General features: G+C 47.3%; 1 protein-coding gene across 9 annotated transcripts in view; it reads left to right on the forward strand.

Moving 5' to 3' along the window:
- The window catches only part of Pde8b (phosphodiesterase 8B), a 215,965-nt gene that overhangs the window by 149,885 nt on the left and 53,236 nt on the right, over positions 1-12,844 (forward strand). For 5 of the 9 annotated variants that reach the window (XM_050153867.1, XM_050153869.1, XM_050153870.1 and 2 more), the window contains exons 7-10: positions 5,035-5,113; positions 8,709-8,849; positions 10,348-10,436; positions 12,563-12,623. In XM_050153867.1, coding sequence (XP_050009824.1) covers positions 5,035-5,113; positions 8,709-8,849; positions 10,348-10,436; positions 12,563-12,623 — 370 coding nt within the window. The remainder of the gene's footprint in view (positions 1-5,034; positions 5,114-8,708; positions 8,850-10,347; positions 10,437-12,562; positions 12,624-12,844) is intronic. The other 4 variants (XM_050153863.1, XM_050153864.1, XM_050153865.1 and 1 more) reach the window with 2 other exon arrangements.

The raw sequence follows: 12,844 nt of genomic DNA on the forward strand, positions 1-12,844 counted from the left end.
TTGCCGTTAACCTGCCCTCTTCAGGCCAGAGAACATGAGTAAACCTTTGGCCCCCGTGGAAAGACCAGTTTCTGGAGCTTCCTGCCTCCTTCAGGGATGTCTCTACATGACTTCTCTCTGGCCAACTAAGAGGTACCTCTTTGTACTTTGTGCCCAGTGCAAAGGCCAAGAAAAGATCTTCCTACTATAATCATACTTTTAATCTTCACTACTTATTTTGTATCCAAATCTGACAGAGTAGCTTTAAAACTAATTTTCTCCAGTCCCTGGGAATCAGAAAGATTGCATAGGGCCACAGAAGCAGGTCTCCTGGGTCTGGGTATTACAGTGATGTAAGAAATAAAATTAGAGTAAGAAGTCACTCTCTTAGATGGGAGTGTGGTGTTTTCTGGTGTGTGTGTGTGTGTGTGTGTGTGTGTGTGTGTGTGTGTGTGTGTTAAGAATGTTGACGTTGCCACGAAACTGAGTTTGATCTCTGGATACCACCCCCACCCCTGCATGGTGGCAGAAGCAGATGATGCCAACAAGTTGCTCTTTGAATGTCATGTATATGCATAACACACACACACACACAAACAAACATACAAATATTAAGCAATAATAAATAAATACATATTTTTTTAAAAAGTTAAAGTATGTCAGAACAATGGGGATTCTGATGTTTGAGATGTTTTGATAGCCCAGGGCCTTAAGGAATAGCACTTTGAATATTTAAGTTAAATCCCTTGGTTTCTTTTTATCAGTATGTTTACTTCGGGTAACTTCATACAGTAATTTATTCTTTTTAATAATGTACATTAAGTGTATGTAGTTGCCGGGAGTCTCTACTGATTTTAATTGAGAGTAAAATAACTTAGACCTTTGAATTCTGATGTTTTCACAATAAATAAAAAGAGAAAAGAGAGATTTCACTGTGGTTCACTCCTTTAACTTAGTTCTTACAATAAAATCAGAGGCCCCATCATTTTATCGCTGTGACTCCCAGCCCCTCATGCTATTTTGAATCATTGCTTCTGTATTCAAAGAGCATGTGATGGTGCCCCAATCCAGATTCCTCAGAGAACTGGGCACCAGGGATTCCCCCAGGGAGGCTTAGGGCACCTTGACCGTGGTGAGCAGGACACAAGCTGGCCTGGCAGTCTGAAATGAGCACGCCTGCCAGCCCCTTGTGAAGGTCAATGTGCTGCTGAGACCCAAGCAGACCAGGACATGTGTGGGAGCCCTCGTGTTTCTCAGCTCCTGCCAGAGTGAGTGCTGCCACCGCTCCTCCGCTCCCCAAGAGGACCTGGAGGAGTTGGACGCATTGCTGGGTCCAGGTTCTTCATGTAAAGCAGCATCAAACTAGTGATTGCACTGAACCCAGGAAGCAGTAGCCCCGGCGAGCAGGGCTTGCCTCCCTCGAGAATGCTGTCTCCTTCTCCACCTGCAATACTATTGGCCTTCTGTCCTTCCCTCTGCCTTGCCGAGTTTACTCCCTTTGAGGGCTGGGACTGCTTACACTTTACATGACTCTCCCTGGGCCTCCAAGATTTGAACCCAGCAGACAGAAGACAATGATCCAGACAGTGACCTTACTCCAGCTCTTTGGGGCACTCAAGGACATAGGGAGCATCTACCTGTACCCCAAGGCAGACAAGCAACTATGTCATTTGTTAAAGACTGGGAAATGAGCTCTTTATTATACAATGCCAGAATAATTATAGTCTAATTATGTAATACTTTCCCCCTACAATCCCGCCCCCAGCTGCAGCTAAATGTGTAGCATGACTGTCATTCTGCAAGGACACAGCCTGCACTGCTGCTCCCCGTGTTAAAGATGGACACTGCAGCCCCGGAGTCTGAGAATGGGGACTGCCGTCTGTACATTACAAAGCCAATCATTCATTCAAGTTCGATCCAATCGAGCAAATGATGGGGCCGAACTGGAAACTTCCTCTGTGTAGAATGTATTTTAGGGAGAGCGGGCCTAACCCCTTCTGTGCACATTTGTTGAATTGCTCTACTGAACAGAATTCCTGAATAGCAGTGTCCAGGGTGATCCGAGCTGAGTGGCGAGCATGTAGCTCTTCTGATGTTCTTGGCTTCTTTGTCATGAAAGGACCTTGTCACTCAAATAAAGACAGTGACTTATCAACCTCACAGGAGTTTATGCTCTTACAGCTCCAGCGCTCCTTCCCATTATTAATGTAGGAGTTGCACAGAGACCATATTTATTTTACTTCAGACCTTAAGACAGTGCAGTCTACAGTTGTAGAAAGATTCAGGGCCTGATGGGTGAATGTCTTGTGACGCACCACCTCTCTCAGGAACACATCTGTAGAGCCTTTATCTTCACATGGGTTCTGTGCAGCAGCCAGGGCGGAGCAGCAGTGGGCACAGAGCTGTGGACACTTAACATAGCCATCCCTCCTCATCCTTGCCACTGCCCGTGATGGCCACCAAGCAGATCCCATGATTCCCCTGGCCTATTCTTCTGTCTGCCTGACTAATTTTAAGCCTCTGATTGGATGTTAACTCATGTTCAGAATATTCTTAAAAACCATTGCCTTGCTCAGTCCTATCCTTGTTTAAGGTGGTGTGTGCATGTATGTGTGTGTGTGTGTGTTCTGTTTGGGTAGAATCCAGATGAAGTACGTTTCTAAGATACACAGCACAGCACAGCACATGTCAACTCCAGCCATAATTGACAAGAAAACACCAAGAGCCAGAAATTCTCTCCATGTGGTCTCAGCTGCCTGGCACCCTGGTCACCGTGCTCGAGTACAATCAAGCACTCACGTGCACTTTGCACCCACCGTGCCATTGTGCTGTTTATGGACTTCCTACCTGTACCCCAGGACAGCTGCCTTTTCCATCTGAACCTTTGAAACCCAGAGAAGGCACAGAAGAAACAATTACATTACCCATTGTCTTTCCTGTTGTTTTCTGACCTCTGACCTTAAGGATAACGCATAAAAACATCTGAGATACAGTTCATGATTCCCAAGAATAGACACTAATAAGGCTGCAGCTTTTCTCACTGAAAAGTATGAATGATTAATGCCAGCGATTAGGCTCCCTGGTTCTGGGAACATGACTCAAATTGATTGCCCCATTTTGGTGCGGGTTTATTTAAATAGAGCCATCAACCCAAGGAGGTTGAAAAGTCCAAATAGCATAGCTGGTCATGGTAGGGCTAGGAAGGAGAATACTGTGTCATTCCTCGTCCTGAACGGTGTCCCTTAGTGTCAATGGCAGTATAGGGATTTGCTGTCCCTCTGGACACTGGGACATACTGTTCGGAAGCTCTAGGAAGCAGACAAAATGATCATGCCTGCAGCACCTGTCTGCACGTGTAGTTGAGATGCACAGACCCCTTGCAGAAACCCTGTGCCAGAGAGGAATATGACAAAACGTATTCATTAGAACTTAATTACCCAGCTCTCAGAGATGACAAATTACCCTCCGTGGAGTCGGTGTCTCCACACATCACTTCTGAGAGGCACTTAGTGTCTGGAAGGGCTTTCCCATGGAGCTGAGCTCACTCTAACTAGACCAGGTGTGCACAAAGCACTTTTGATAACCCTTAGCTCTTGCTTGCCTCTCACGAGTGAGTGCAGTGGAGATAGTGATAGCAATCTTAGCTTTCCTTTTGATGCTCTGCTGATTTTATAAAACAAACACAGTGGTGGTGATTAGACCATCCACACAGTACGAATGTTGTTGGGTGGGCAATTGGAATGAAGAAATGCCCTGTAAGACTCAGGAATGGCCATGGCATCAGGCTGGTCCCATTCTCTGCCCTGCTGAACAGAGCGTGAATGCTTGTCTTACCTATCCGTATGCAGATAGCTCCATCTCTGCATTCATAGAAATGAGTGTCATCGTTCAGTGTGCTGAGGTCCTTCTTGCCTGCAGGCTGGTTATCTTGCTGCTACTGAGTCCCATTCACATAGACTCACGGATAAAGATCGGTTGCAATTAGTTTTTCTTTTCTCTGGATGCTTTTGCCAGCCTCAGAGAACAAAGCACCATGACTATGACCTTACAGGTAGTAATCCTACCATACTCTGTCTTCTTCCACATGTGGGCCCGAGCACTTTGAGAAATGCCTGTATAAGTCATCCATCACTCAGGTCATTACGAAACCCCATGAAATACATATTTTTACAGTCATTCTCTAGATGGAGAAAATGAGGAAAAGCAAAGACCGTAAGCTGCCCAGGATCCTGTAGCTGGGAAAAAAACAGCCCAATTTTCCTCAGTGTTCTGTCATTTCCTAACAAATAGGTCAAAGTGGCAGCCAATTACACTCCCTCACGGTAGGAAAATAACAGTGAAGAATTTGCCCTACAAGAAGAAATATCCATCCCATAAATCAACCTTTTCCTTTCTTTTTATTTTTTTCCTCTTTGCATTGTGTGAGAAAGCCTTCCTGGATTCTTTATACAGTCCATCTAAATAGCAGGGTTCTAGCCATGTAGTTGCTGTGTTGGCTAGTGTAAAACTTAATGTATTTGGAGTTGTTTTCTATTTGGAAGCTAGTTAAAATCAAAATCACAATTGGAGTCTGATTTAGAATATTTCAGACACCCGGGGGAGGTCAGCAAAGAAGGAGCCACGTAGGAAGCTAGAAAGATACACAGGTGCAAAGAACTAGACAAGGGGGGATCGGATCAACCTGCCACTCCCGTCTTTCTTCATGTCAGTGGGTGTGGCTGTAGGCGAAGTGGCATCGCCATCCTAAGAAAAGGAAAGCAAATGTCTCTCTCTGTGTTGCGAAAGGCCAACATATCTCATGGTCAGTCTGGGCCAGGCTGGGTTGGTTCTTCTCATTGACAGGAACTTGACCTTCTCCATGACCATGACTGTGCCCAAATTACAGCATCGCACATTGTGTTGAAATGTCAAGATGTGAGGAAATACCAGCTTGCAGGATATGAACAGTAACAGAGTGCATAGTGCCAGTAACGCTGGGGTCTGTTGATGTTGCCAAATTAACAAAGTTCAAGCGATGTTTGTATAGCACTAACCCTAATCTTCTCCATCTTTCAGGGCCTGTAATTCAGTGTTTACAGCGTTAGACCACTGTCATGAAGCCATAGAAATAACAAGTGATGATCATGTGATTCAGGTATGGGAAGAAGTGCTTCATTTCATTAACACTAAAATAGAGCCTTCCAGGTTCTACTCTCTCTTTATTTCAGTTACTTTTCCATAATTTTCACATATTTGCAAGAAAGGAAAATCAATATATAAGACAACTACTGATAGACGTAAGAACTGGCTATTCAAGAGAGAACAACAGTCATGTTTTATTATTTTCAAAGTGCATGTATGTGTGTATGCATGAGTGCATGCATGTATGTATGTGTGTGTGTGCGTGCGTGCATATGCACAGATATGCATGCCCGAGTGTATGTGTGGGTGCCTGGAGACAGGGTGTCTGGTACTCTGGAGCTGGAGTCATGGTCAATGGTGAGCTGCCCTGTATTGGTGCTGGGAACTGAACCCAGGTCTTCTAGAAGAGCAGCCAGTGCCCTTAACCATTATCTCTCTAGCCCCATAGAAGAAACTTATTAGCTCATATCAGAACTTTTTTATTTCTTAGGTAGAGGTGGGAGAAAATTTTAGGCCATCTGTAAAGACAGTAAAGACCCAGGGTTGTTTGGCAAATGCTTGTAAGTGGCTATAGGACCAGAATACTTCAGGTACTTGGTCACCTGCCATGGTATTCTTTTATGAAGCACTGTAATACTGCTGCCATCTTTCTAAAGAAATGCACACACAGAGAATCTTCTACCTGCCTCAAAGAGTACTCTGAAATGTCCCTGGTCCCCTGATTAGTCCTGCCCTGGCTGAGGCTGGTGCACAGTGTTACGGAGGAGCAATTGCTTTTACCAGCGACCAGCACATCATGGCTCCTCTGGCACCAGCCTCATTTTGAACCCTCGGATTTCCCCCAGTGTGCACACAGGCAATGCCTTGCTCCTGTCCCAGGTCAGAGGCATTGTAGCACACCACACCTGAGCCCTGTCACGAGAAGTTCCATTGGGTAGTCGCTGCTCAGATCTGTACCTTTGAGAGGTAGATGGGGAAACTGAGGCCTAGCAAAGTAGAGGAACTTATACAAGGAAAGAGACAGCAGTGAGCACTGAAATCAAGTTACTAAGCCATATTTCTGACTCCTAAGCCTTCCTGCCTGAATTCATTTGGGGCTGTTTCAGAATATTCTTGGCTGTCCCTTGAAATAAAACCAACATTTTCCGTACTTTTCTGGCTGTGTTTACACTTCCTGCCCACCCTTCCATATCTTAAATCATATAGAAAGTTGGGTACAAGCAGACATGACCCTTCAGTTCTCCTCATGAGGACACTGGCTTTGCATCTACCTACATCACAGTGGGAAGCTGGGGTGTGAGTCAGAACTGAGGCGAAGTAGCCCTGCCCTCCCATGCCTTCTCCACCCTGACCAGGAACCGAGTCCTTTGCCCCATGGCCACAATCTGTGGTTAGCAAACCTGCATCCCTGGGAGGAGTGATGGGGTGATGTCACATGACATAAATCATGCCCTCGCTCCAGTCTCTTCCACGGACAGAAAAAAAATGAGTATGAGGATAACTGGTACCCACACAGGGGAAGTTGCTCTGCTGAAAGGGAATCTTGGATTCTAACATACGTTGTGCAGTGAAAGGAAGGAGAAGCAGAGCAGAGATGGTACGTGGAGGCGACACTCAGGGACCCTCACCTGGATTTCACATGACACATCAAGGACAGGCTAGTTCACATCAGTGCCCCATCTCAGGGAACTTGAACAGATAGCCGTGTATCCATGGGCATATGTGATACACTTAACATCTAGAAACAGCTTCTTATGTATCAATCTTTCTATCCCTGCCACCTCTAGGCCTCATTCTATCTGCATTTGCTCTGAAAACCTTTGCATGGGCTTCCCCTGTGCTGGCAGAGTTGTTAGCATTTTATCCTCGTTGATCTCTCGAAAACAACCCTGGGAGCCAGGTAGTGTTATTGCCGATGAAAAACAGAAAGAGAGGAGCGAAAAAAATGGAGTCATCTTCTAATGGTTCCTAAGGATTTGAATTTAAGTGTGTTGGCTCCAGTGCTGTCTATGATGCCTCTGGATTCTGAGATTCGAGGATCTCCAACATAAAAAAGAGCTGTAACCATTACTCAGATTTACAGATGGGAAAGCAGAGCCCACACATATGACAATGTAGGAGACAATCAACAGATCAGGAAGAGAAAAGACTCTCTAATATACCCATTTACTCAGTGAGCGTTGGCAGAATAGGAGTCACTAACCCAGCCTTCGCATTTGAGGATTTCAGTGTCCTATGAGAGAGAGACAAATCTCAAGTTCTATGTTATTCATCAGAATTTACCACACAGAAGTCATGGGAGCCCTGAGGAATGGTACCAGCTCAGAAAGAGCAAGGGTCAGAGGAGGTTTCCTGGAGGAAAAGGCACATTGGAGTTGGTGGGGGAGAAATGAGGAAGGGCTTTCTCAGCAGACAGAGTGTAGAGGAAAACCTAGCGAGGGGACGTGCTACCAGCTCAGCCATGATAGGCGGGATTCCTGCCATGCCGAGGGACGGCAATGTCTGTCATGGAAGTGAACTGGGCAGGATCTGGAGGTCAAGAAGATGCTGTCAGCACCCTCTCCCCCTCTTCAGCCACTCCTGTGGTGCCTGATAACCAGAGACTCCTCCACATCTCTTCAGGATTCACAGAAGCTTGCTCCCAAGGGAATACCCGCCCCCTGCAGTATCCCTGCATTACCCACTTCCTGATGGATTCCCCTAGCTAAGGGGAGGGTGGGAATGGCCAGTGAGAAAGCTTCCGAGGCAGCAGATGGATGGGAATTTTTCCCAAAGAAACTGTTGACCCAGGTGCAGCGTGCTCACATCTGCCACCGCTTGTTCTCTCGGCTATGGCTACTCATGTGATGACTGTGGTCTTTAAAAAGAAATTGGTGGAGGACTGGGGTCAGACAAAGCAGTTGCTCCAGCTTCCAGAAGTCCCTGCAGAAGTTTGCTGATGACCCTTCGGATCTGCTGACATCCGAGTGCCCCGTGGGCATCCTCTCCTTGCCCACCCTAACCTCAGCACTGAAAGAGCATGCCCTAGCCCCATAGACTAACTGCATCTGTTATTTACGTGAGGTCAAAGTGCTCCCAACCATAGCATTGATTGATTGATTGATTGATTGATTGATTGGGAAAGTGCGGAGACACATAGCACCAATCAGCTGCACTGCAGTGTCACTAACAGAAGCTGCATGTGATGGTGAGTGTGTGTTGGCTTATTCGTTATTTAGCGGTGCTGGGGGAACTTATGTGTGCCAGGCAAACACGGTGCCACCAAGCTGCAAACCCAGCCCTCTTCCTATTTCTGTTTTCCTGTGAGGATTTCCTTGTTTCATAGGGTAGAAGACAGCAAGTAAAGTTCACCAGCGGTTAGGGCTATCAGCTGGGGGCTTCCTGCTTCCTTCCTGCTGAGGCGTCCTTGCATTTCTCATAGAGGACCAGGATGTCGAGTGAATGAACAAATTGCCGTGTGTGGGGGTACTGCTCCTACAGGATGAAGAAGGAGGGGCCTGCAGCACCCACATTGTAGAGTATTGTCCTGGGGCCCCTTGGCTCTGTATCCCTGTGTCCCCACAACCTCCCTGCGGGGCACACTGATCTATCACCCCTCCTGCTCACAGTATGTCAACCCTGCCTTTGAGAGGATGATGGGCTACCACAAAGGGGAGCTCCTGGGCAAAGAACTCGCTGACCTACCTAAGAGTGACAAGAACCGGGCAGACCTCCTGGACACCATCAATACGTGCATCAAGAAGGGAAAGGTGGGTGCGACCAAGAACCCACCCACACTCCTCCCTTAGCACCCCTCCCCGCCCCTGGATGTGTAAGTCTTTTATCTTTAAGACTGCCTTCTTTAGGAGCATCAAAGTTCAGTGAGCTTCCGTTTGCAGTTTGCAAAGGAGTTGATGGGTTAATTTTTGATACCAACATGATGACACAGGAGCTGATTGTTTTGTGGACAGGCCACTTGCCCCCTGCATGACGCCCCCACTATCCTAGCGTTGCATCCCTGAGCGGGGTTCTACCCAAGTAGCTCCTTCCTCCTTTTCAGTTTGTTGGGGTTTGGTAGGAAGGGCTAGAGAGACCTACTATCCACCTTGACTTGTAGGCTCTGCTGCTTTAGTCGAATATCTCCCATCTTCCTTCTGTTCTCTTTACTCACGGCTGTGCCGTATCCACGGGTAACTCTTCCTCCCCAGCCCTCCCATCCCCAACCTCTTTTTTGCTTCTTCTGGGAAGATGAAGGTGCAGCAGAGGGAAAAGAGATGTTTCCCGGGCTGTCATCTCCTCCCTCTGAGCCGGAGTGAGCTCTTGCTTCTTCTGAGGTGTCCTAAAGCTTCTCACGTGGCTCTGCTTTCTTCTTCTTTCCTCCGTTGGCAGTAGCTAAGCATCATCTTCATTGGAGACGGGAGCACTAGCAGGGATAGAATAAATTTAGATTATAAGAATGTCCAAATTACTTCCAAAATCAGATCGATAAGACTTGAAAATGAAACCAGATACTATAAAGTACTCCTCTTTTTTTTTTTTGCCAAAATAACCCAGTCACATGAGGCAACCTCAAATGGCACAGTCATTAATCACTTCATAAACAAGAGAGATCAAGATATAGCTGCGAGGTACCTCAGTTTCAGAGTTATCTACTCCCAGAAACAGTGGAGAAAACTTCCGCCCTGAGGCTTCCGGTCCTTTATTTCAGTACAGTTCCCAGGGTCCTGTGGCAGCAGGAATCTCTCCCTCCCCTCGGCACCATCTGTGGAAACTGCAAGGGATCGTTGTGACCCTTGGGTGGGAGGTGTCTAGAATCTCAGAAAGCCGAGGCACTTTGGGAAGGATAAAAGAACTACACAGTTATAAATAGATCCTCTGTTTCCCCGTGTAGACAAGCTAGTTGGACTCTCTGAGCCTCAGTTTACCCATCTATAAGTTAAGAATGATACTATCAGGCCTATGAGCTGTTGTGACGATTTTGAGGCTGGCTACTGAACTCTACTGTGGTGGCTCCCTGAGGGAGTGCCTGCTGGGAACTCCAGCTGCCCTGGAGCTCATGACAGACACCCTGGTAGTGGACGCACTGGCCTGGTGCTCCTACATTTATCCCCTGAGATCATGATGGCGTTGTAGCGGGGACAACCGCCCAGCAGTGCCGTGACATGGAATGGGAGTCTGTGGGAAGTTCTGATCAGTCTGCAAAGGCGCAGTGTGGGAGCAGCTGTGGTCTTGACTGAAGGATCTCAAGAGCTCTCTTTGTCCATGTAGGAGTGGCAGGGGGTTTACTATGCCAGACGGAAATCCGGGGACAGCATCCAACAGCACGTGAAGATCACCCCAGTGATTGGCCAAGGAGGGTGAGAGCAAACTCTTCCACTCTTTCTGCTGCGGAGAGGGACCAGGCCCTTGTGGGCATTGTCTGGCACACTGAAATACCATTGTAAACCATAGGACAACACACACAGGAGCACTTTCCCAGTCTTAGGTGGCCAGCAGCAATCTCCAAACATGGTTTCCCTCTTCCCCCACCCCTGTCTCCTCTTCATGGTCTTTCTTGCAGCACCAGCTCTACTCCCCAGCTATGGCTTGGTCATGATTGACCCCCTTGTTCCCAACACCTCTCAAGGTCTCTGCCTGTCCTTCCCCTTGGCAAGTGAATTCCAACTAGCACTACAGGCTTCTGCCCTCGGCCCACGGGGTGCTAATCTTCTCTCTTTTAGGCCCCAGTTTGTTCCATATTGACTTTGAGCTTATGCAAGGGCTCAGAGTGTCCTAAAGGCACTAACCTACAGCAGGATGTGTCTGAACAGGAGCCAATGAAACCTGACCAGAGAACCATGGGGGCAGGGCATGAGAAATGAAACATATGATTCCCTTTCCTTCTCTCAGGTATATTTTGGGGAAAGGCTCAGAGTGCCAGATGGGCCTCCTAACTAAACTCACTGACGAGCCTTGCAGAAAGCATGAAGGTCACTACCACCTAATGGTTTGACCTTGTGAGGAACATGTGACATACTGGTGAAGAAAATAGGACAGCGGTTGTGAGAAACCAGATAGCCCCTCTCACACATGGTTTCCAGGACCACCCGAGTTCATTTCAGATCATCGCGGGATGGAAAATCAGCCCATTCCGTAAGATCGCCTGTCTATTTGAAGGTTGTTTCCCTCCAATTTTCCTTGCTGGATTAGTTTGAAACCTGTCCTTCAGTCACTTGAGAGGTCTGTCCAGTGTTCCTCTGGCATTTCCTCCCTGGCTGGCTTCTGGAGTTTGTGGGTTGTGACAGGCTCCTAAACAAGGCTTGTCCACCACCGGGAGAGGCTGCCTACCCTCCGTATAGGTGCTGGCTCAGCTTAGCGATCCCAACAGTGGCCAATACAGAGCCACAGGAGATGGTGCCTGAGACTGTCCCATTGTCCTTATGGCCCCTCCTAGACTGTCTTCTTGGAAGCAGGAAGCCGAGTCTTTTTCTGTGTGTTTTGCTAGAATCAGTGGGCAATCAAAGTGGAGGAGACATGCTATTGCCTGGTAATTTATATCAGAATAATTTTTTTTCCTGATTTGACAGATGAAGGAAAGAAGTTTTTTTTTTAATCCAGACATGATTTTGTATTATTTCCTCTAATTGTAGGCAGTGAGCTCTCAGAGGCAATTCTGATTTAAAAATGGGGACCTTTTACCCCTTCTTGCTTGGGTGAAGTTCATATTATGAAATCCATCAGTCTTTCCCTATGATCTCGTCAGAGACCCTCCAGTGGAAAGTGAGCCAGGAAGAAGGATGAGATAGGGAGGAAGGGGTGCCCACAGGCTTCTGGGTGTACACTCTCACACAGTGTATTCCACAGCATTACTCCCAAGTGAGGATCTACCTTGAGCTGACTTGCACTAGGTTGGTGCACCTGGCGTCTATTGTCCTAGTGCTCTTGTGATAATGAACAAGACCATGGGCTAAGTTCCTGGATTCAGTTTGTGACTGTTTAATCAAGGGATTTCCCCCCTAAGGCTAAAATAAACAAACAAACAAAAATGCCATCCTTATGGTGAACCACAGTGTGCAGCGTAGGACGTCTAAAAGAAAAACCTCAGTGTCATCGTTACAGTGAGCCATAGCGTACCACACAGGATGTTTAAGAGAAAAAAACAGCAACCGTGAAATTTGGTCACCGTCCAAATGAGTCTTTTGCTTTCCGTGTAAGCAACGAAATATTTGTGTCAGTAGGATTAAAGCCAGCTTTGCTGTGGTAGCATGGCAGTCTCTCCTGAAGAGATCCAGGAGGCAGCTGAAGACCTGCAGGCCAGTGAGGGAGGAGGGGCCGCACCAGCTGGGGCTGCAGGGAAGCCAGGCTCCTGCAGGCAAATGTAGTTCTGTGACCAGATCTGCACTGGGAAGGAAGGGCCTGGCGGTCAGCTTTGCCGTATCCCTGTGCTGCCTTATTGCTTCCTCCTTTTCCCGCCTCACTAATCACTGATTGTTTATGTCATTAGGAAAATTAGGCACTTTGTCTCCCTCAAGAAGCTGTGCTGTACCACTGACAATAACAAGCAGGTACAGTATCCCGTGTCCTCTGCCGCTCTGTCAGCTTGCCCATGCGTCATCCTCGCCCTGTTCTCTGCTTGTCTTTCTCCATAGTTTCTTGTATCTGCTATCTAAGAAGCTGTATGGGGAAGCCTCTGCCAGGATGTTTTTCCAGTTCTCCACAAGCCTGTCTCACTCTCTTTAGAGTGTGCTTTGGTTACGCTATGCCTCGTGGTCTCTCCAGGCTAATA

Source organism: Alexandromys fortis, unplaced genomic scaffold (assembly GCF_014885135.2).
Source record: "Alexandromys fortis isolate MF-2015 unplaced genomic scaffold, M_Fortis_MF-2015_v1.1 scaffold_79, whole genome shotgun sequence".
Classification (NCBI taxonomy): domain Eukaryota; kingdom Metazoa; phylum Chordata; class Mammalia; order Rodentia; family Cricetidae; genus Alexandromys; species Alexandromys fortis.